This window comes from Delphinus delphis, chromosome 4 (assembly GCF_949987515.2).
Source record: "Delphinus delphis chromosome 4, mDelDel1.2, whole genome shotgun sequence".
NCBI classification, from domain to species: Eukaryota; Metazoa; Chordata; class Mammalia; order Artiodactyla; family Delphinidae; genus Delphinus; species Delphinus delphis.
Genome location: NC_082686.1, coordinates 10,922,458 through 10,947,500, shown reverse-complemented (window position 1 = coordinate 10,947,500; position 25,043 = coordinate 10,922,458). Strand labels below are relative to the sequence as shown.

Below are 25,043 nucleotides of genomic sequence, written 5' to 3'. Positions count from 1 at the left end.
AAAATATATGTATCTTAGTACTTTTTTTCTTTTGGAAAAAACTGGACTGACCGTACATGCTGGGTTTTTTTCTTTATTATTATAATATTTTCATGTCAGTATGTAAGGATCAGCATTCCTTTTGTTTTAATGGCTGCATAGTACTTGTTCAATCAGTAAAAATAATTTATTGAACCAGACTCCTATTAATGAAGAACTACATTTCCATTTATTCACTATCCTAATAATTTTGTGGTATTTTCATAGCTAAATCCTTGTGCCTGGGTATGACAGTTTTCATAGAGCAATTTCCTAGAAGTGGCTGTAGCATTGAAGGCATACATATTTTAAACTAATATATATTGCCAAATTGTCCTCCAGAAAGTTTACGTTTTTACCAAAAGTGTGTTTGAAGAAACTAAATCTTAACGTTCTGGGCAAAAAAAATATTGCCGCGAGTGGAAAAAAGCAATGGCTTCTACCTGTACCGAGTACAGTGTCCACATTGATTCTACCCCAAATATAAATTCCATCAGAACCTTCTTAATCCAGACCTGCTCTGAGAGGACCCTAACTAACGCTCCTTCTACCTCTTGAAGAGGTGTTCTTCAGCCTTTAGAGTCTGGCTGAGGTCTGCCATCTCCAAACCACCAGTCAGAAGTGTTTCACTCTCCCTTTATTAGTTACTTATGTGTGTCTGCATATCTACATCACAGACCTCTAAAGGGCAGGGACTTTGTATTTCATATCCCCGTGGCTATCCTTTTGGAGGTGGATTTCACAGTGAGCAACTTGGAAATACCTGTCTTGAGGGAGGCACTTTGAGAGGACTGTTTGTGGATAGCTATTAGGTTGAGCCTTAAGAAATGGTCAGTATTTGGACTGTTCTTGATCCTCCCAAATGGCAGTTTCGTAAGGTTCAACCTATAGTTCTGATACCCACAGAGTTTGATATATTTATAAGAAGTCATCCAGTTTGTACTCACTCCATTTCCAGATGTGGATGTATACACCTTCTCTTTTACAGCTGATTTATGCCATTAAGATTATTTTAAAATTGTTCTGCAATGGAGAGTTCTAGATGCCCCCGCATACTTGTTTCTCATGAATATGAGTGTGTATATTGAATATCATATTCATGAGTGCTTTTCACTTAGTACATGCTTCAGCAACTCCTAGGGCTCTATTGCTTTAACGGTTAAATGACCACTTGATATGTCTGAACTGTGAATTTGCAGTATTTAACATTATTTTAAAATTTTGAGATATTTTCGGTTTGCAGAGTACACAACAGTGGCTTATAAAAAGAAACAGGTTTTCACTTCATTAGAGTATTTGTTACTTTCCCAGTACACTTGATGTGTATTGGTTCCCGTCTCTTCTCCTGTCCTCTCCCCCGCTTTTTAAAGTCTGTTAAGTCTTTTTTCGTAGTTATTTTATATTTTTTTAAATAAATGGTTTAATGATTCATGGGCAAAGTAGTAGAGCAGTTAAAAGATCTCAAGTGTTTTCTATCGTTGACCTTTAAAAAATCTTTAAGAGTTACTTTTCTAGTCACTTACCTACAGGTTATAATAGTGTATAATAATAGTTCATTATAGGTAAGTATAATCATGTTCCAGCATGTATTTATGTATCTTTACTTTTTTTAGTGTTCTAGACTTGCCCTTACTGAATTTTATTCTAATTTTTAAAATAGCTTCTGTGCTTAGTAATTTTTATCCTTAATTACTGGGAGGACTGCAGCTCTTGATTCAATAAATTGTGGGGCAAAGAGGTTCTACTGAGTCATAAAAATATTTGATAAAACAGTTCCCATGGAATCATTCCCAAAGTTGGGCTCTGTAGATGTTAGGCAGGGCTGGCACCTCACACATTTTGAGGTAGGTGGTGTCCATTCTCTGCTTCCAACTGAGGTCTGCTAGTGGCAGAGCTTTCCCTGGAAGCTGGTTCTTCTGTTGAAAGCTGTGCTCACAGATTTTCTTTTTCAAATCGCTGTGAGACTCTCAATGCAGAATTTCCAGGTACATTCTCTCTATTTGGAAATGCAAATTTCAAGGAAATTTTCTTAAGGAGATTAACCTTGGAATTAAGATGCAGCGTTGGTTGGGAAAGGCTTTTACATTTACATTTTCACAGGTTTTGACAGTTTTCTGACCTGGCTCCACCTTCCCTAAATCCTCCTTGCTCCTGGGAGTTGCACTACTCTTTGTAGAGTGAGAAGGGTGAGGTGTAGGTAGATGCTTCACGCCATTAAATGTTGTGGATTCTATGTGGTTTTCATTTCCTGGTGGGCCGTGAGGGTGTTGTAGTGATAGCTGGGTGCACCCGAGGGCCACTGGTTCAAAACTGTCTTTGCCAGAGAGTCTAATTTGCAAGATAATTTTGTTGAAAAGCTTCTCTTCTGGGATGAAAATAAGTTTAATTAGATTAAACACTGGTCGTTGACCGATGGTGTTTATGATAGTCCCATGAATTCTTAGCTTATAAATAACCTTACTGAATGGGGGTTTTATTTGAGGGGCAAGTAGAGATGTCCTTCCTTTTATTTTCCTCATCTCCTTGCTCTTTATTCTTTTTTATAGAAACTTTGCCCATTAGAATCCCTAGAACTGCAGTTTGCAAAATGTGATCTGAGGAGCCTTGGACTTCCCAGAGACCTTTTCAGGGGGTCACTGCAAAAGCAATAGTGGGTAAAACAGCTGGTGCCTTCACATAAATCTAGGCACCACCACCAAACTTTACTAGTAGTGTGTTCCTCACCACCATGCAATTGTAGTGTTTGTAAAAAGGCGGCTGCACTTCAGAATGTCCTTCAGAATGATGAGTGGTGTCAGAATAGTATTGGAATTTAATCTCAGCAGGGCCTTTAGAAGTCGAAAAGTCTAACTTCCCACCTGGTGCAAAGATTGAAATGACGGTCATCCCATATCTTTGCATTTCGAGTGATGGGAAGGTCAGTTCTTCACAAGGCAGCCTATTTCACTCTCATATAGCTGTAATTTTCAGAAATGTGTTCTTGTTTATACATCAGTGCTCTGTTTCTCTGTAATTTTTACCTTTTGATTCCAGTTTCTCAGTGTCCAATCCAAATAAAACATACCTATCTTTTACATAGTAGCCCTGAAAATATTTGAAGTTAGCTGTTGGGTTTTCCCAAAGCCTTCTTTTGTAGCCTGAACACCAGTAGGTCCAGTAATTAATAATAATAATATCAAAATTTGGTTTTAATTTTGTCTAGGATGAACTTTCTTTAAGTATTGTTTAGTGTAAATTCTTTGGATAGTATTATATCTTATCACAGATAATTAGAGCAATCCAGGTTTAACATTTATGTTTATGTATGTTAGTACTTTATATTTCTGAAATACATGAAATATTTAGTTTCACTTCTATTAGATGAATTCTGGATTCTTTTAAACCGTAGTATTGGTATTAACAGCGTTTTGGCACTACATGAAATAAACAGAAAAACGCTAGTACTGTAATGTTGCTTCAGTATTATGGTCACTACCCTGATAGTGAGGTATGTTGTATATGAAAAGTGGCTTCAAATTGTATTAGAGAAACGAGGAAACTTCCAGTCCCTCAGGGGGGAAAATGAGAGTATGTAAGCAAGAGACCCTGTTGGGGAGGTACATTTGATAACACTAATTTATTCAACCACCATTTCTAGCGCCCGCTCCAGACTCTTGTAGATTTGGGGAGTACAGTTGTGTACAAGATAGACAAAAGTGCTTGCTCTCCTGAAGCTTACATTCCCGTGATGAAAGGATATTCATAAGTTGCTGTGTAGAAGTAAATGAGAATGACATAAAGAGTCCCTGAGGTGGGTGGGGCACTCTGGGGTGATGAGGATATCAGAAGAAAAGAGAGACTTTTTAAAAACTTTGTGCCCCCAGGATATTTTGAGAATTGTGACATAAATGTTGTTTGTGAGAGGCTTATAGAGACAGAAAATTTGTTGAGAACCACTAATTTAGCACATGAGGAAACTGAGGCACAACTTTAAAATGGATACATTTTAATAATTTATTATTAAATTTAATAATTTAAAGAGTGGCATAGCATTAGTGAAGGAGCTGCGACTGGAGTCCAGGTTTCCTAGTTCCCGTTCACATTTCATTCACTGTTTCTTTTCCATACTTTTTTTGTCCAAGTGAACGTTTTTGGCTCTCCAATCTGTGCTGTAACAGAATTGTGTTTCATTGACATATGGTGGGTTGGAGGAAAGTCTTAAGGAGCTGCTTTCAGATGGGGTGAGAGAAGCCCGTAAGGAGCACATGCGCACAACCTCTCTTAGAATAGTTGGAATTAAAGGGTTCAGAGACCTTGTAAATGAGAATTACGCCAGCAAGATCGTGTGCTTCCTGTAGACCATATGTTTTTACAAATTGAACATTGTGCTGTGTTGAGCAGAGCTTTTTTTTTTTCTTTTGGAAGCCTAAAATTTTTATTTTAATAGACTTAGAAGTTTCACCAATAAGGGAAGTTGAAAGCCTGGATTGATTAGATGAGGAGCTTGGTGGGTGGAATGGTGATTTTGTAGAATCCCTTCTGAATCCTGTGGTGATTTGAACAGTCAGGCTGATGTTCCTTATTAGGTTGGCGCCCTGTGTTTCTGCCTGCGGACCCATCCCATGGGGAACTCACTGTCTGTAGCTCAGTGGCCCAGGCTCATGGTATTATCTGTGGTACATTTTAGGGTGAGTGGATTGAGGCCTTGCCAGCTTCCCTCAGTCCATTACACTGTAGAGCAGAGGTTGGCCAGATAGTAACTAGTTTAGACTTTGAGGGTCATATAGTCTCTGCTGTAATTTCAAGTCTGCTTTTAGCATGAAAGCAGCCATGGACACTATGTAAATGCATGAGCTGGCTGTGTTCCAGTAGAACTTTATTTGCGAAAGGAGGTAGTGAGCTAGATTTGGCCCACAGGCCCTGGATTGCTGACCCTTGACTTAAGAGTGACAAGGTAGGTATATGGGACTAGTTGAGCAGCTCCCTTAATAAACAGGAAGTCTTTTAACCCCTCCTTCATCTTTTTAACTTTTGGGTAATTTGAATTACAGTGAAATGAATGTGGCCATTCAAACAGTCTGCAATTTGACCTTGACATGCCGAAGTTAAAATGTGTTTTGATATTTTCCCAAGTTACATTCTTGTTAGGTGGCCTTTCCCCTTTTTTGGACAGAAGCAAATCTTATTATACAAGCTCTTACTTCAGAAGAGGATGCTTCATGTTTCATACTGTAAACTCTTCAGTTGGAATTTAAACAAGAGGCATTGAGATATATTCCTTTTTAATCAGGCAACACTGAATTAAAATTTATGATTTGGGTAGCTAATCAGAAGACTGTAATCAAAGTGTGTGTGTGTGTGTGTGTGTGTGTGTGTGTGTTTGTTTGTTTGTGTTCTCCCTTACCCATTCTTTATTTGGATAGACTGTTCATCTACTTATCATAATTTAATTGATGCAATATCGAGTCAAGAAATAGCATTTTTAATGAAATGAAATATTACCCTGCTGTTAGTAATGAGGTTTCTGCAAAATACTGAAATGTCTGTGAACTAATGAAATGTGAGAAGAATTTAGGCTCTGTTTGATTTAGAACTATATAAAAATATTTGTTTACAATCGTAAGGAGAAATTGCCATAGACTTTTTACCTAGTTCGCGTTAATGCAAAGAGATTTTGGCCCTTATTTTTGTTTTCAGGAAGTTTCTGTTTATCATAAGGCTGCTTAAATATATAAATACACATAATTTTCAGTAGGAATTTAAAAAATCCCTAGTAGACTACAATATGAAATAAAAGTAGAAATTTTATTTCTACACCTTAAACTAATACTTGGTGCATTCACAGCATTTTAGCAGTATTTGTCAGAAAGAAAATATACAGGTATGTAGGGGATTTTCTTCAGTTACTAGAGTGTACACTTAAAATTGTTCTGCAGTTTTCTTTTCATTTGATCCAAAATGAGCCACTGGAAGGTAGCCTTTTCTTAAGTTCACTCCTGCCTTGAAGATTTCTCTGCTTGCATTTCTTCACTTATGTCTGAGGAGAAGTACTCTTTTCCTTGCCAGGGTGTCCTCTGGCCTCCTCCCCCCATTTGACTTTTGTCAGTGTTCCTTTTCTTTGCATCAGGCTCTTTCACTTGTTAACTGCCATGTAATCTCAAAGTCATGACATCTCTCAGAGGCCTAGTTTCCAAATCTATCAACCTTCTTGGCTCCTTTTTTTGTGTGTGGTGAAGATTAAATATGTACCAATAAAACACTAGATCTGTGTTGATCACGTAGCAGTTACGCAGCAAATCATATTGGCCATCGATGATGATGTTTAAAACATCCGACATTTTATCCTTCGACTGGTTCATTCCCCTTTAACTGCTAACTTCCTTGTGTTTTCTCTTTCCTCAAAGTTGACTCAAATTTGTTTGCCCCTCAGGCTCTAGAGCTTTCTCTTTCTGTCACCTCTACCTTTGCAATCTAGCTTTTAGCCCCATCTTGCTAAGTGCAGTCACTGTGCTGTGGTTTTTTTCTTCATCTCCATCCTGTCATTCTGGAGGCTGCCTCTTCCCTTAGTTTCTGTGACAAGGGAGGTCTGGTTTTCCTTTTGCTGTTTTGCTTCTCTGGCTTTGAGTCCTCTTGTCAGCCCCCAAATGTTTGCACTCCCCCCGCACCCTGTTCTGTTGTTGGTCTCTTTTCTTCTCTCCCCACCCCCTCCCTCAGTGCCCTCACTCCTCCCAGGGTTTCAGATAGCCTTTCTCTGCAGATGACTGTTAAATGTGTAATTCTAGCCTGCCCTGTTGTTTTGAGCTTAAGGTTTACATCTTGAGAGGTCAGCCTGGAGGAACTGTGGGCATCTCAGACTCAGCATGTCCTAAACCAGAGTCATCTTTTGTGTCCCCAGCCAGCTTGTCCAGATTTCCCTTTAGCTGTTAATAATAACCCCATTCTCCCAGCCACCATGTTTGGTGCCCCTCTTTTGCCACGCCTCTCCCTCATTTTCCACATTCCGTTAGTTGTGTCTTCTCAAGTTTACCCCTATAAATTGTCTGTTCTTCCAAAAGTTTTTGGTGTATACATGTGCATAGAGGGCTATCTGGAAGGAAATTCACCAAAATATTTGAAGTCCTTTATCTCTGGATGATGGGATTTTATATTGTTTCAATTTTGGTTTTTAGTAACAGGTATTGATTGTTTATATACTTGGGCCCAACCTACGATCTTAACTTCTCAGTCCTCCTTGTCCTGTACTTCATCAGATGGGACTCTTAGCTGTTTCCTCAATACTTTCTTGTCTCTGCTCTTTTACTCAATGCCTGGTTTGTTTGTTCTTTGCATCTCCTGTTGTCATTTTCCAGGGCTCCCCTCCAGACCGCTTTCTTTAATGGAACCCTTCTTCCAACTGAATGTGCTTTCTCTTTTCATGAGCTCTCTGGTCCCTATGTCACTTCCGGTGTTCTGCCTTCTGGCCTTCTTACATGGGTTTTTGAGTTCATGTCTTTCTTAGATTGTAAGCTCCATGCGGGCAGAGATTGGGTCTTACTCATCCTTTCTCCCTTTTGGTTACAATCTCTCAGTTTTTCTTTGGGAGACAACCCCTTTTCCCACTGGCTGTCTATGGTTTTGGTGAGATGGTCAAAGTGTCCTGCCAAGAGGATGCTCTTTCCCTGGAATTTGAATTTTGAATCATGGGCTACAAGGACTGACAGTGATTGGCGCTGATTCATCCTGGCCAAGGTGCTCTGAAGACAACACTCATTAGTTCCTGCCTCCCAGATCCCTGGAGCTGCTCTGGTCCCTGAACTCTCCAAGGCCTGCTGCTTCAGATTTTCCTTCGTATCTGTGAGCTATCTCATATCCTTATGATAAATGTGTCTTTCTCTCTCTTTTTTTTTTTTAAACTTTGTTAGCCAAAAGTAGTTTCTGTTGCTTTTACCCAAAGATCCCTACCAATAGAGCTGTTATGATTGGAACTGACCACACTTGATCATTCTAGTTCTTACATTGATTCTGATGTGTTTTTTTCTTCTTTTTAAAAACAAAAACCAGCCAGAGACCGCTGCTGCTTTGAAGCGTACACTTGAAACCCTGATGGACAGAGGGGCTGTGGTGAGGAACTTGGAGAACCTGGGCGAGCGTGCGCTTCCTTATAGGATCTCCGCCCACAGTCAGCAGCACACCAGGGGAGGGTAAGTCCTTCGTGAGTCACTGGACACGTGCCTTTGGTGGGCTCCGTAAGGTGCGCTGTGTAATTCATCTCAGGAGTTATTAGACGCTCATAGTCAGATCCCCACTGCGCCAGGTGGCGTGCAGTTACGTGCCCCAGCAATGTTGTGTTGCAGATGGGATGCATTTATGCTGACCCACAGTAAGCTAATCAGAGCTCCCAAAGAGGTCATGCCAGCAGTAATACATTTATAAGCTTTTGATTGTGGGAAACTTTTCTCGTCAACTTAAGCACTGTTTTCCCCTGGCATTTCTTTACCTTTGGCCTTTAAAACACCTCATTGAGCAATGTGTTGTCCACCTACTCAGTGCATCCTTTGTAAATATGAAGGTTGCAGATAACAAGCAAAATGTACTTATTACTAATGTGTATAACCAGAGCCTAAAATCCCCAACAGGAACATGGTTTTACCTATTCCAGCCAATTTTAATCACAATTTTCTGTAATGGGACCTTTTTCTCACATAGTATATAGCGAGTTCCTCAAACATGTCAAGGATTTGATTTTATAGTGATACCTATCCTTGTAGAAATTCTTCAAGGTCAGTTTGTTGGGTTGGTTTGCCGCTTCTCTAAACTCATGCCCAAGGTTTCTGGTTTGGAGGAAGAATCTTATTTTGTTGGGTTTCCTAGAAGTAGGTGATAGAGAAACGGGAATCAGTTTTTAGCGGAGCAGGGAAAGTCCAGGACTAGAAGACTTGATTCTCCTTCTGGGGCTCCCAGCTGTGTGGCCTAGACCAAGTCACTTGGCTTCCTTGGATACTGAACTCAGGTGGTCGTCCTCCCATCCACTTTGTCACAGTGGTCAAATGAAATAACCTCTGAAGATGTGCTCTGTGGACAGTACTGGGTGTTGTATGATGCTGCTTTTAGTCATGTGGGGCGAGCAGCCTTGTGCAGGTTTGCTACACGTGATGGGCCCGAGTAAAGTCACACCTGACGCCGGGCTTTCTTGCTGCTTGTAAACCTTCTGCCGAGATGTGGCACAGACTGCACGTTTCTTTTGATTGCTTCACCTTGTTTTGTGCTAGCGTTCAGCTTCTTGAGAGCACCTCTGAAGAGTGTGCCTGAGGCGTTGCTAGGCAACCTGAAATGCTGGGTGGCTTATTCCTCTCCACAATCATAACAACAGTAAGCAATGGAGACTGTGTGTATAACATTTTTTTTAAACTTAAACCAAACAAAGGGGTTTGGTTTTAATAGCAAGGCTATGAATCCTTTTGCCTTTTTTTTTTTTTTTTAAGAGAAGCATATAAAATTTGGCCAAGAGTTATTAGTCAGGTTCTGTTATGTATGGAAGGCACTGAACAGGGAGAGAAGTCAGTTTCCTCATTATGTGCTTTCAGGGATGTACAGTAGGAATGCTCTCTTCTGCTCCCTTTCCAAGTAGAGGATTTGACCTTGTTGAGGGCTAGTGTGACCAGCATCCTGGAATTTGCATTTCTCACAGTGCGTGGGTAGCGCTGCTGCTGCTACGGTGAAGACCACGCTTTGAGAACTGCCGCATTAATTCATCTAGTTTTCAGGCCTCTGTGTGCGGTGCTGGGGTAGGGTGGTACTCTTTCTCCTTTATGGATAGAATAAACTCAGATCTGGGAAGAGCTCACCTGGAATCAAGCCAGAGCTGCTGACAACCCCAGACCTACATTCCAGATTCCTGACAAGGTGCCGGTGCCCCACCAAGGGCTGTGTTGCCGTCACTTAGTTCATTTATAGTTAAGGATTTTACTTCTGGGTGGTTTTTCTGTTGGTTTGTTTTTTTACTTTCAGACTCCTCAGAGAAGAAGCAGCAGCATCCTTAAAATATACCATACTGTGTCTATTATACATCAACATAAAAAGGTGGTGCCTAGCCCCAGTGGGGGAGGTTCATGTTTTAAGTTTGCTTTTCTGAGGATAAATCAGTATCTGGTATTTATTTTCTTGAGGTAGTATTTTCCAAAGTGTGGTCTCTGAAATGCTAGTGATACAGATATGCTCCACCAAAAATGGAGGGTGTGTGTGATCAGTCAGATGTGGGAAGCCTTTAAAAAAAAAAAAAAGTGACTTCCCTGGCAGTCCACCGTTAAGACTCTGAACTTCCGCTGCAGGGGGCGCGGGTTTGATCCCTGGTCGGGGAACTAAGATCCCACATGCTGCGCATACCGCGCAGCGCGGCCAAAAAAAAAAAAAAAAGATGTGGGAAGCCTTGCATGATCTAATCCTGGAAATTCACAGCACACCTTAGCATATAAATGGTGAGAAGCCCTTCCATAAGATGCCCTAGTTTGTCAATTTTACCTGACCATGTTACTTTGTTTTTGTAACACTCACTAATGTTCTTCACAGTGGCTTTTGGTAAATGAGTCGAGGGGCTAGTGTAGTTGGGAGTTCCCTGGTTTGGAGATTTAAAATTGAGTGGCGTGTCAGATGGCTGCCTTGCGGAGCTTAAGTTTAGTCTGATATTCCCTTAGCTGCAGCCAGGCCTCCCATAGTCACTAGCCCCAGTGACGTTTGTAGTAGGCATTTTGTTCACTTGTCAAGTTCTTTTTGTGCACTGACATAGCCACAGAAGGCATTACAAGCATGTACGAAGGAGACTATGTGCCGGGGTGTGTTAGGTGCTGGGAAGGTTCACTTTTATGAAGTGGTTGAGAAGAAACAGGGTGGACTTGTGTGTTATGCATTTATTAGCATTCAGACGTTTTTGGCTCTTTTCAAACAGCCCTGGAGGCCGTGAAACGTATCTGTAATTTTGGTGGGGCACTGGTTTGACTCCTGAGGTTGATATGTTGAGAGCCGGTTTTTTAACTGGCTAACGAGTGAGCCCTAGATGCCCTCCATGAATCCACATTGCATTGTGGTCCTGTTGGTTTTAAGTGTTTGTTGCTTTTACATTTTGTGGGAACAAATGGTATATCCTAGTGGCATTCCTAGGTCTCAGGGTGGTTCTTAGGATCGTTGTGGTTCTTGATCTCAAGGAGTTTTCACTTGAATTAAAGACATGACTGCATATGGCTAACCTAGGCACCAATCAAGGGGCTGTAAGCACAGGGGCCCAGCACAGAACCGTCCCTCTGACCGAGACTGACAGCCAGGCGTCTCTCTTGCAGTTACTTCCATCATGTTGAGTGATTGCCTCCCATCTCACCTCCTTCCCCCAAATCCATACCCCTACTACACACATGCCAAGTAGGCCTGCCCGAAAGAAGAATGGACTGAGAGCGTGCTTAGGTAGGAGAGATAGTGCTACTTTAGGGTTATTTGGGAAGCTTTCCAAAAGGAGGAGGTGGTACCTTGAAAGTGGTACCTGGTGTTTATTATTATATCAAGCCTATTACCAGTTTATGCCAAAAAAAATAATCATTATATTCCAAATATTAATGTAGTCAGTCCTGACTTTGGGAACAGGTTACATTCCAGGAATTTGTCTGTAAGTTTATTGTTTATAACTGGGAACCTATTTTCCCATTGGAACAACTTGATGGTTAAGTTCCCAGGCTGATCCACAGAAACTTAGTTAAACGCATAAACGTCAATAGAATTGGACGAGTCATTTATGTCCCCTAGTGACAGGGAAGAGTTGACCGGATGCCCTCTTGCTGTTTGGGCCAGGTTGGGATGGTTGGGAAGTTTGGGTCTTCGGACCGTTTTTCCCGAGAGAGGCTTCTGGCCTCACTCACCACCCATTTCACGAGGCAGTGTCTGGAAACCACTGGAGCATGATTAAGAGCTGGGGGTAGAGTGGGGGGTCGGGGGGGGGGATGGTCTTAGAGGGGCTGGAATTTATTCTCAGCTCTGGATTTGCTTTGGTCTCCTGGGGGCCCCCCCAGATTATCTTTCCTTTGTGCTTTCACATGCTCACCTTCGTACCCTGATCAACTGTCTGAGAAAGGCAAGGTGGTTGTTGTGGAAAATTCTTTCTGTATTCCTTGGTGTCTAAAAGGGGACAGTGTTACACAGGCAGAAGGGAGTAAGTGCTCATTTAGACCCTTGCTCAGAAGAGGCAGGTTTTTACTGAATCATAGTATCAGTCACCCTCTGCCAGAACTGCCTTAGCATCTTCCTCCAGGGCTGCACAGACTGGTTTAAGGCTCTCTTTCCACTAGATGGGGCTGGACTGAGACTAAGAGGGATTTCTGGTGCAGGAGAGGGAACCTTAGAAGAAACCGTAGTCTATAATGCAGCGATGGGCTTGTGCCTGTTTGTAAAAGGATGCCCCAGATTGCTTTGACTGTTTTTACCACCTCTGCTTTCACTGCAGTGCGATTGGGCTGACTTCAGAATGTGTGTGTATGAGAACTCTTAAGTAGTGAAGGAGGTTTTTCTTGCCTGTTTTGTCCCTCCTTTGTCTGTTCTCATGTGTTTAAAATGTGAATAGGTGCTTATAGCAAAGATCTGCGGGCCTACATATAAGACGCCCTTCTGTTTACGGGTAAGCAGAATGATAAAAATAACTGGCTCTATGGTGAATCAGTGGAATTTTACTGACTTGCTCTCCAAATGTGTCTGCAGCTAACTCCAAGAGTGCTGGCACCCTCTCTAGAGGAGATTGATTCTCCTCTGTAGTTTTCCCGTTAGCTAACGTTTCTATGTTCTTGTGCTTTCCTGCCAGCGTTAAGTCCAGGCCAGCATCCTGACCCCATTCTTGTGTGTAGGTGCTTCACGATGGGGTTTCAGGGCAGGGCTGCTGTGGCCTTGGAGGTTTCTTTTTAGTGGCAGTGTCCCAAGATTTGTAAGAATTCTGCAGCAGGTTTGGTAGTTTTTAAAATGTATGAGACCCAACGGATTTTAAAAAAGGAATGGGGCTTTTCCATGCAGAGGCTGTCTTGCTTTTAAGGAGAATAATTCACTGCTTCAGTGAAGCCTGAATCCAGCAAGGTTTAACGGATACAGTCTAGGAACTGGCATTCAAACGGATCTGTTTCCTATGTTCCAAAAGGCTTGAAGAGGCTTCCTGGCTGCAAATCCCTCTCCTCTCCCTCCCCCACCCCACTCACGGGGAGCCACTGAGCGCTTCAGTGGAAATTTCCACTCATCTGCGAGGGGGAGGGCGAGGCTGTGAGTGAGTGTGTGACTGAGAGAGACAGACAAAGAAAACTCACATTCAAGCAGGCACTTTCTATGGACAACTTGTAACTGTAGGGTGAAGACGGAAGTGAAATAAAAACCAAATAGAACCTTTAGTGTTTAGGTGCGTTGCAAGAAGCCACTCGGGTGGGTGAGGTCTGGCAGGCTGCAGAGCATTGTGTCAGGAGGCCACTGAGTGGTTTGCTGGTCTTGTTGCCTAGAGAGCAGGGCAGAAAGGACGCTGAGGGCTGCTGGCTCCCTCGAGAAGCTGAGCTGGGGATGGAGTATGCTTGGTGGCACTGGGCTCAGTCTGTCCTGGGCAAGCCCTTTCTCTGGGTCTTCTCAGATCTCTGTGGGGTTTCAGTCATGTAGTGGAGAGTTTTGTAGTGTGTGTCTTAAGAAATATAGAAAGGGTTAACTGTTACCTTCAAGACCACGTGGGCAGTTCTGCCAACGAGATGGTTCCCTGTTCCTCCAACTTTTGAACATGGGACTGTGATGAGAAAGGCACTAGTGTACTAAACCTTTTTTTGTCCTTTCTCTCCTTGCCGGTATCCATCATTTCCTTGCTTCTACTTCTGCAGCGTTGGTGCCACCTAAAATCCAAGTGCTTTTCTATAGAAAAGAGAGAAGCTGATGTCTACCTTGCGGATGAAGTGATTCTATAATGAGAACCACATGTGGGACAATACACCTTGAAATGTCAACACCACTGGGATTTGTGTTGAAGGCGAGAGCAGTGCTACCCTGGCTACCTGGTGTGCAGAACCATTTCACTGGTGCTACTGAACATGTAGTTGGAGGTGCTGGGAATGTAGACTGTAGTTAGATTTGAGATTGCTAAACTGGATTTTTCCAAAATGATTGGTTCATATATTGATTTAATCACCGATTAGAGTAAATGTGGAGAATGGAAAACTGGCTATTTGGAGAACTTGATTTTTTTTTTTTTTTCCTTATTGGAATGTCAGCTTTTGGGCATGTCTAGGCAGTTGTAATTATAGTCATAATTGTAAACTACCTTGAGTGAGGAGCTTATCCCGAGAATGGAGATGCGAGTCTACATGTTAGACGTGTTACGACGTTTGGTCTTGTGTTTTGATTCTGCGTAGCTAGGTTAGGGGAAGAAGCAAATATTGTTATCTCATTGTGGGATAAAGGTGGAGCAGATTCCTCTGGAGATACCGAGCCCCTCTTTTGGCCCCCTTCCTTGAACAGCAGCTCATCTGTATTTCAGAATGGCTTCTCCATGGCAGATTTCAGTGGGATGTAGGGAGTTCCAAGGTTGTTTTGTCAACCTAATTCCTGTTTTTACAGGTCTGTTATGGACCTGTGTTGTCATGGGAAGGGGATCCTTGTAGGCATCAGAAGCTGCCCAGACCTACAACTCCAAGTAGGCTGTTTCTGGGCTTCACTTCTCATTGTCATTCCTTAGGTCACCTGTGGTTAGAAAACCCCACTAATATGTATAAAATAGGTAACTAACATTAGAACCTGCTGTATAAAAAAATAAATAAAATGAAATTCAAAAAAGAAAAGAAAAACCCAGTAGCTAGGAGTGAGGTGTCCATGACCGCCGCGTCATTTCCACAGTCTCCTGCGGGACTGGGAGATGTGTGCAGGTCTTGGAAGCCTGGGTTTCTGCTAACACTGTGGCCCTTGTGACTTCTCTCCCCAGCTGGACTCAATGTTCCAGGGGGTCAAGGCCATGTGTACCTCATCTTTTTAGTCTCCTGAGGTTTGCCCATAGTAGATGTTCATTGATGGTTAAGTTTGTCCAAGATAAATCAGTGAGAAGAAGAATATATCCTGGCAGTAACCAAGAATTGGTCAGTGCATCTCTGTGTGGGAAAGCCTTAAAGAACTATTGACCTGTGTGCTTGGGCCGCTAAGGCAGATAGAGGTTGTCCTGGACTCCTGCTTGTTTCCCTCACAGTGGGGAGGGACAGCTTGGTTCCCTGGAGGGAGATGTGGAGGTAAGAGGTTAGCTATTTTTTTAAATTAAATTAATTTATTTTATTTTATTTGTTTTATTTTTGGCTGCATTGGATCTTCGTTGCTGCACCCGGGCTTTTCTCTAGTTGCAGCAAGCAGGGGCTACTCTTCGTTGTGGTGCGCGGGCTTCTCATTGCGGTGGCTTCTCTTGTTGTGGAGCACAGGCTCTAGGCATGTGGGCTTCAGTAGTTGTGGCACACGGGCTCAGTAGTTGTGGCACACGGGCTCAGTAGTTGTGGCTCGCGGGCTCAGTAGTTGTGGCTCACGGGCTTTAGAACACAGGCTCAGTAGTTGTGGGCTTAGTTGCTCAGCAGCATGTGGGATCTTCCTGCACCAGGGCTCAAACCCGTGTCCCCTGCATTGGCGGGTAGATTCTTAACCACTGCGCCACCAGGGAAGTCCAAGAGGTTAGCTTTCAACTGTGAATGTAAGGTTAGCTTTCAACTCTGAATACAGTAAGATCTGCCCATCTCTGAGCCACTCCTAGCCCCTTCTCTGTCTTGGTGGTGTTTCCTTTTTGTGGAAATTTCCACAGTGCAATAAGGAGCATGGGAGTAGAAGCAGTCTTGCCCACATGCGCCCCAGGCGTAGATCAACAGTGTGATAAGCATGAAGTGACTGTCACAGCTGTGGCTGTGGGCACTAACCCATTTGCATCTTGGCCAGTGCTTTTGTTTGGGTTTGGTTGCTGGATGAGTGTCCTGACTGGTAGAGGGAAGGCAGAGTAGCTAAAAGAAGGTAAAGGCTGGAGGGGTTTTGGTAGTAACAGAGCCTCCTGAAGCCAAGCTTAGGGTTCTCAGACCTTTTTCTAGTGCTTTTCTTTATCCTTGAGAAACCTTCAGAATGCCAGTTGCTGGCTAGCAAGAGATGTAGTTGACAGAGTGGGAGCTGAGGGGTCTGGAGTCTGGATCCTGCCTCTCCCTTTGTGACCTGGTGCAGATCAGTTCCCTTGAAAGCAGCGGAAGGGGTTGGACTGCGTCGTCTTCATGGTCCTCTCCCCATTCACTGGGGTTCTGTAACCCAGTGATCCCAAAGTTCTCTGTGGCTTCTTATGTCCTGGAGTCAAAAGACGTACTCTTAGAATCCTGGCTGAGGCCGCTTAGTAGCTGAGTGACCTTGAACTAACGACTTAATCATTATAAAATTCAAAGGAGATAATGTGTAGGAAACCACTTTGAACAGTGCTAGTTGTTGCTGGGGAGAAGGCTGCTGGGCCCACACCAGCACCCAGCACCACTTCCTCTTGCACTTCCTGAGTTGCCACATGGAGTGGAGCTTCCACTTCCTCCTCCTCTCCCTCAGGAACTGTTTAAAAGAAAGTTCTATCTAAGACACTTGCCTTTACATTTCTGAAATAATATCTGGCCTCTAGTTTCCATCCTTGGGTATTCTTTTTACCCTTATCACAAAATGGTATCCAAAAAGCTTTGGGTTATTTCTTAGCATTATTTGGTGAGTGCCAGGAAGACTGCACGATAACTGATTTGTGGGCAGATGAGTTGCTTGTTGGCTATCGTAAACACACTCTCTCTTAGAAACATGTTTAGACTCAGAGGCTAGCCCATAAAAATACCTCTGTGGTGTAGAAGAATGGAAAATGGAAGAAGACAATGCTTGCTGAACCCCAGATATGCTATCTGAGTAACTTGAATACTTGACCGTAAAGACGGGCAGGCTTAACTCACTAGAGCAAGAGACACCTGTGTACTCTCTGGTGGGGGGGTGTGGAGCATTTACAGGGCTGGCAGTGGTAACTGTGCCCAGAGATGTCAGGCCCTTGCTAAGCATTTCCCTCCATATGTTACCCTGTGTAATAGATGGCATTTCACAGTGCACTGCCTCCGGCTATCAGGGCTTTAAGTGGAGTAAAGCAAAAGAGGAAGATACTTCTAGGGAAACTAGACGAAAAGCAAGGAAAGAGGAGGGAGCTCAGAGAGGACGTATATGTGTTTAAAGAAGAACTGCCGCTATAGAACGAAGTATTGTGGGATGTTAACAGACAGAGGGTGAGGTCATAACTTGTCCATGGTAGCTAGGCAAGACATTTTGATGTATACTGGATGAAAGAACAGATGGATAAAAAAAGGGAAGAGAGATGCTGGAGGCCATGTTGAATGAGAGCGTTCCCAGCCCTGGCCACCAGGCGGCCATAATTATTGGGGGTTGGAGGAGTGGGAAAAGTGCTGAGAGTTGACAAGGAGAAGGTAATTTAAGGTCGATTACACTTTTTTTTTTAACATCTTTATTGGAGTATAGTTGCTTTACAATGGTGTGTTATTTTCTGCTTTATAACAAAGTGAATCAGTTATACATATACATATGTTCCCATATCTCTTCCCTCTTGCGTCTCCCTCCCTCCCACCCTCCCTATCCCACCCCTCCAGGTGGTCACAAAGCACCGAGCTGATCTCCTTGTGCTATGCGGCTGCTTCCCACTAGGTATCTATTTTACGTTTGGTAGTGTATATATGTCCATGCCACTCTCTCACTTTGTCACAGCTTACCCTTCCCCCTCCCCATATCCTCAAGTCCATGCTCTAGTAGGTCTGTGTCTTTATTCCCATCTTACCCCTAGGTACTTCATACACTTATTTTTTAAGCTCTAATTCAGAGCCTTACTCAAGGTAAGTAATCAGTAATTAACCATTGAACAAATGAGCAGTTCTTAAGTTGGGTGATTGCAACCGTAGTGTCTGCTTTGTGGAGTAGAAATAAACAAGTAGAATTAAACCTTGGAAGATTTGGCCAAGTTGGTGTGTAATTTTCAGAGTAAGCCCAAATGGTGGTCTCATTGGTGAGCACACGTGCAAGTCAGTGATCAAGAAGTTTGCCAGGTCGTGGAGGAATTGGCATTTTTATTTCATTTCTTCGTTGTTGTTTTTTTTTTGCGGTACGCGGGCCTCTCACTGTTGTGGCCTCTCCCGTTGCGGAGCACAGGCTCCGGACGCGCAGGCTCAGCGGCCATGGCTCATGGGCCTAGCCGCTCCACGGCATGTGGGATCCTCCCGGACCGAGGCACGAACCTGTGTCCCCTGCATCGGCAGGTGGACTCCCAACCACTGTACCACCAGGGAAGTCCTTTATTTCATTTCTTGAAAAACCCTCGGCGTCTTCATCAGCTGTAGTTACTCCTCATCACCACCACTCTATATCGAGTCATTCACCAAGTCCTGCTCATTCAACTTCTACATACCATTTAAAAATCAACAGCTTTGTAGAGGTATAAATGACACATAATAAACTGCACATATATGTCAACCCATGAAATCACCACAATCAAGATGATAAATTGGTCACCCTAAAGTTTCCTCCTGCCTCTTGTGATCCTTGCTTCCACTTATCCACCATCTGATCTCCTTTCTTTCACTATAGATTAGCTTATGTTTTCTAAAATCTTATTTAGATAGAATCAGACAGTATGTACTCTTTTACTCTAGTTTCTTTTACTCAGTGAAATTATTATGAGATTCATCAGTGGTATGTATTAATAGTTTATCCCTTTTTATTGCTGAGTAGTATGCCATTTTATGGATATACTACAGTTTGCTTATCAGTTTACATGTTAATGGATATTTGTGTTATTTCCAGTTTCGGGTTGTTACAAGTAAAGCTGCTATGAACATCGATGTAGAAGTTGTTCTGTGGGCATATGCTTTAATTTTCTTGGGTAAACCTAGGAATGGAATGGCTTGATCATAATGGCAGATGTATGTTTAACTTTTTAAGAGACTGCCACACTGGTTTCCAAAGTTGGTTGTATCATTTTGCATTCCCACTAGCAGTGTATGAGAGTGTCAGTTCCTCTACATGCTCACCACACTTGGTATGGTCATTTTTTAGCCATTCTAGTAGGTAACTCTTTGTGGTTTTAGTTTGCATTTCTCTAACGACTAGTGGTATTAAGCATCTTTTCATATGCTTCTTCGCCATTGTATATCTTCAGTGAAATGCCTTTTCAAATTTTATGTCCATTTTTAAAAATTGTTTTTTTAATTAAACTTTGAGAGTTTTTAATATTCTAGAAATAAGTCCTTTATCAAATATGAGTTTGCAAGTCCCAGTGCATGGCTTGTCTTCTTATTATCTTAAGAGTGTCTTTCAAAGAGCAGTTTTTAATTTTGATGAAGTCTAAAATATCAAAGTTTTCTTTTATGGATTGTGCTTTTGGTGTCATGTCTAAGGAATCTTTGCTTAACCCAAGGTCACAAGGATTTTCTCCTGTGTTTTCTTCTAGTTTTCTAGCTTTGTGTTTTATGTTTAGATTCGGGTTCTAGTTTGAGTTAATTTTTGTATATGGTACAAGCATGGATCAAAGGCTCATTTTTTTGCCCATGGATATCAAATTGTTCCAGCACCTTTTGTTGAAAGGACTATCCTTTCTTTACTGAATTGCCTTTGCACCTTTGTCACAAATCAGTTGTGCATTTGGATCTATTTCTGAACTCCCTATTCTATTGATCTATTTGGTTATCTTTATATAAATGCCATACTGTCTTGATTACCATAGCTTTATAGTAAGTCTTGAAATCAGGCAGTGTTAGTCCTTCAACTTCATTCTTTATCAAAGTTGTTTTGGCTGTTCTTGGTCTTTTGAATTTCTATGTGAACTTAAGAATCAGTTGTCAATTTCTAACAAAAAAGCCTTAGGATTTTGACTGGGATTCTTTTTTTTTTTTTTTTTTTTGCGGTACGCGGGCCTCTCACTGTTGTGGCCTCTCCCGTCGCGGAGCACAGGCTCCAGACTCGCAGGCTGAGCCGCCATGGCTCACGGGCCTAGCCGCTCTGCAGCATGTGGGATCCTTCCGGACCGGGGCACGAACCCGCGCCCCCTGCATCGGCAGGCAGACTCTCAACCACTGCGCCACCAGGAAAGCCCCTGACTGGGATTCTTTTGACTCTTTATGTCAGTTTGGGAAAACAGACAACTAAGCAAGTTGAATCTTCCTACCCACGAACAAGGTATACCTCTCTATTTATGTATGTTTTCTTTAACTTCTTTCAGCAATGTTTTATAGTTTTAATTTACAAGTCTTGCACATCTTCTGTCAGATTTATCACTAAATATTTAATTTCAAGGTCTGATTATTTGTTGCTAGTATATAGAAATACAGTTGATTTTTGTTTATTGATCTTGTATCTTGCAACCTTGTTAAACTTACAGTCTGGTATCTTTTCCATAAGCTTCTTCAGATTTTTCTGTATACACGTTCGTGACATCTGCAAATAAAGACAGTTTTACTTTTTCCTTATCAACCTGGATGTTTTTTGTTTGTTTGTTTTTCGCGGTACATGGACCTCTCAGTGTTGTGGCCTCTCCCACTGCAGAGCACAGGCTCTGGACGCGCAGGCTCAGCGGCCATGGCTCACAGGCCCAGCCGCTCCGTGGCATGTGGGATCTTCCCAGACCGGGGCACAAACCTGTGTCCCCTGCATCAGCAGGCGGACTCTCAACCACTGCACCACCAGGGAAGCCCAACCTGGATGTTTTTTACTTCTTTTTTTTCTTGCCTTATTGCACTGGCAAGGCACTTCAGTAAAATGTAGATAGAAGTAATGAGAGTAGACGTTCTTGTTTGTTCCCGCTCTTAGGGGGAAAGCATTCAGACTTTGACCAGTTAGTATGATGTTAGCGGTAGGTTTTTCAAAGATGCTTTTTATAAGGGTGTAAAAGATTCCTTCTTTCCCGAGCTTGCTGAGAGTTTTTATCAGGAATGGATATGGGATTTTGCTAAATGCTGTTTTCTGCATCTATTGGAATGATCACATGGTTTTTCTTTTTTAGTTTGTTAATATGGTGATTTTTGTTGACTTTCAAATGTTAAGCCAATCTTGCATTCTTGGACTAAATCCTACTTGGTCAGGATATATTGTCCTTTTTATATATTCTAGTAGTCGATTTGCTAAAATTTTGTTTAAAATCTTTTCATTTACGTTTATGAGGGATGTTGGTCTGTTTTTTTCTTTTCTTTTAGTGTCTTTGTGTGGTCTTGGTACCAGGGTAATGCTGACTTCATAGGACAAGTTCAAAAGTGTTGTCCTACTTTCCAGACCAATTTGTATCAGAATTGGTATTTTTTTCTTAAACATTTGGTAGAGTTTGCCAGTGAAACCATTTGTGCCTATAGTTATCCTTGGGGGAAGGTTTTTAACTACAAATTTAATTTCTTTGATAGATATAGGGCTATTCAGGTCATCTGTTCCTTTTTGAGTGAGTTTTGATAGTTTGTATTTTTCAAGGAATTTCAGTTGTCAGTTTAGGTTGTCAGTTTATTGCAAAAGTTTTTTTTATGATATTCCCTTACCATTCTTTTAATATCTGTAAACTTTGTAGTCGTTTCACCTTTCTCATTCCTAAATATCGGTAATTTGTATCTTCTCTCTTTTTACTGATCAATCCGATTGGAATTGTATCAGTTTTATTGATCTCAGGGAACTAGTATTTGGTGTCACTGATGTTCTCTATTGTTTTTCCTGCTTCAGGGATTTGTGCTCTGATTTTTATTATTTTCTTTTTTGGTCTTACTTTGCATTTAATTTGCTCTTCTTTTCCTAGTTTCTTAAGGTGGAAGCTGAGGTCATTGAGTTGAGGCCCTTCCTCTAGTCTTACAGAGATGTTTAGTGCTGTAAGTTTACTGCGAAGTACTGCTTTAGTGGTATTCTCCAGATTTGATGTGTTGTTTTCATTTTCATTGAATTCAAAGTATTTTGTAATTTCCCTTTTGATTTCTCCTTTGACCCATAGGTTATTTAGATGTATGTTTAGTTTCCAAGTATTTGGGGATTTTCTCAAGATTTTTCTGTATGACTCGAATCCCTTTAGATGTATTGAAAATGAGCCCATATTCTGGGCTCATTTTATGGCCAGAATATGGTTGTCCTTGGTAAATGTTTTGTATGCCCTTGAGAACCAATATGTATCTTGCTGTTGTTGGGTGGAGGGGTCTATAAATGTCAGATCCAGTTGGTTGAGGGTGGTGTTTGCTTCTTCTCTAACCTTGCTGGTTTTCTGTATACTAGGTCTGTTGATTACTGAGAGGAATGTTAAAAGTTTCCACCTATAATTGTGGATTTGTCTCTTTCTCTTTTCAGTTCTGTTAGTTTTTACTTTCTGTATGTTGTAACTCTGTTATCTTTAAGTGCACATTTAGGAATTTTGCGTCTTCTTGGTGAACCCATCGTTAAGTATTGTCTCTTTTTTCCCCTGATAATTTTTTTTTGCTCAGAAGTCTCCTTTGTCTGATATTACTGTAGCCACTTCAACTCTCTTTTGGTTAGTGTTTTTGCATGATATATATTTTTCTGTGCTTTAACTTTTAATTATTTTTACTTGAATAACTTTCCCACTAGGCTTGTGAATGGTCACATGGGAAGTTGGGAATTTTTCATATGAGTTTTGAACCCTCTCCTTGTGTAGAACTACACAAAATGCCATACTTTTTCTAATAACGTTCTTCCTTGCTGAATTTGTTCATTTTTACTTTGGTCTTTCCTGCTTTCTGTGAGAATTCCACCTTTCATGCCAACACACCACTGTGAAATATTTACTGTGGACCTGATGTACGTTAGCCTATGCTCAAGGTGCTGGGGATGTAGCAACAAAGTCCTTCTTCCTAGGGCAGTTATGTTTCAGTGGAGTGAGACAGACTGTAAACAAATATACACTGTGTTAGTGGTGATAAAGTGCTATGGGGAAAAAAATAAAGCATTAAGAAAGGGAGGTAAGAGGGATGAGGCTGGGTGGGTGGGGCAGAAGGGCTGTCTGACAAGGTGACTTTTGGACAAGACGTGATGGAAGTGAGGGATGAACTGTGTGGAACTAGGGTGAAGAATATTTCTGGTAGAGGCACAAAGAGTGCAAAGACCTAGGATGGTAATATGCTTGGGAGAAGATTGTGGCTGGAACCAAATAAGTGGTGTCAAAGGTCATCTGAACCAGCTGGAACATTGTAGAATTCTGAAATACTGCACTGAAAACTGTCCTTTAACAGCACCGTGGTCCAAACCAAACAGTACAAGTGAGGCTTCAACTTTTGCAACAGAGCATGGGTGGGGTGGGCAGGGAATAGAGACACTTATTCCTTTGCATCGGCATACAGCCAACTACTGATAAAGTTATTAAGACTGAAGACCAGTGAGCTGTATGAGATGTCTGTCTGTATTAGTCTGGTCTGAGTAGATGAATGTTAAATTCTTTCTGTCACCCAAGATTCAAGTACTTTTCTTTTGTTCCTTGTCAGTTCTTGAATGTGCTGGATAGTCTTAGATGAGTCCCAGGCCTTTCTTAACCTTTTTCTAGTTTGTGAAGTATGGCTGATACTTACTGTATCTCTTAGGTGCGTTAAGTCACTTGTAAAATCCTTTGGAAAATTAGAAGACTCATAAGAGTTTTCACAAAAATCATCAACTAATGGATTGAAAAATTCAGTGGAGTGTAATGGGAAAGGCCGTAGGAAAAGGGAGGTCGGGCACAGCACTACACTTCGGTTCAGCTGGTCAGCTCGCAGTTTCTCTTTTGACAAAGATGTGTATGTGTGTTTGTAGGTAGTTGATGTCTGTATGTGGAGAGGAGTAAAACAGAAACATAGACCAAAATAGTGAGATTACTGTATTTCGGAATGCAGCACATTCACAAATTTTTATTTTATTGCAGGTATTTCTTGGTGGATTTTTACGCACCGACAACAACTGTTGAAGGCATAATGGAGCATTTGTCTCGAGACATTGATGTGATTAGACCAAATATTGTAAAACACCCTCTGACCCAGGAAGTGAAAGAGTGTGAAGGGATCGTCCCAGTCCCACTTGAAGAAAAGCTGTATTCCACCAAGAAGAGGAAGTGAGAAGATTCACCAGATTTTAGCCTTCAGTTTAATTCTCTCACTTTTGAGCACCATGGATTAATAACTGACCAGCCTGATCTTTATGTAAGAGGGTGCTTTCAGTGCCCTTTGATTTTTCTAAGGTACTTTTAGTTCTTGATCCCCTTTGCTGTGAAAAGTCGGGGAATGGCCTCCTTAGAGCCACATTGTAATATATGGCATCAGCGTTCCCTGCTCGATTGTGTTTCACGAATGTAATTTGTCAGTGAGGACTTTGCCCTACAGCAGCACTAACACTGCTTTGAAGAGCAAAGATTATAAAAACCACTTTGGATTACACGCTAGTCATTCAGACTGTATACCACCATGCAAAATAAAAATTTAAGACCATCGTATTATATGAGTAACTTTTGATCAGAGTGAAAGTCTGTGATTTTAAAGAACTTTTGCCTCGTCACCTCCTCCAGCACTGTGCCCCATCCAAAGCCTCACAGCTCCGGTCTGCCCAGAATGCTGGCAGCGTGTGGGCGGGGCTCCCGGTTACCAGCGCAGGTTCAAGACTGGGAGAAGCCACGGTGAGGGCAGGTGGGATGTGTCTGTCCCTTGACTCCTGGGCAGTCACTTTTCCTTTCCTCTCACAGTTAACTTGTCCTTGTGGTGGGTGCTGCTCTTGGTAGAGGGGCGTGTGTGTTCTGTGGCAGTTGGTGGTGGCGCTGCTTCCTGTCATTCCTCTGCCAGTAGCACTGCTTCCTCACTGTCCCTCGGGCCTGCAGACCTCTTTGGGGAAGTGGCCACCTGTGAACTCTGCACCTTCTCCCTTCTGCCCGTTACCCTGATGAGTCATAAGCCAATTGCTGTTGAGTTGGGGATGCCCAGAGAGCTAGCTGGCGCCATGCCTGTGGCTAGTGGCATGCTGAGCTCTTAAGTTAGGGGGACTTGTAAGAAGATCCATCTTTTTTGTTGTTG

At 42.1% G+C, this 25,043-nt stretch overlaps 1 protein-coding gene across 1 annotated transcript in view; it reads left to right on the top strand.

The window, feature by feature from the left end:
• Positions 1-24,473, top strand: part of MRPS6 (mitochondrial ribosomal protein S6) — a 98,337-nt gene extending 73,864 nt beyond the window's left edge. Inside the window, exons 4-5 of the mRNA XM_069540623.1 lie at positions 8,038-8,177; positions 23,909-24,473. Coding sequence (XP_069396724.1) covers positions 8,038-8,177; positions 23,909-24,098 — 330 coding nt within the window. The 3' untranslated portion in view covers positions 24,099-24,473. The remainder of the gene's footprint in view (positions 1-8,037; positions 8,178-23,908) is intronic.
• The last annotated feature ends 570 nt before the right edge of the window (positions 24,474-25,043 follow it).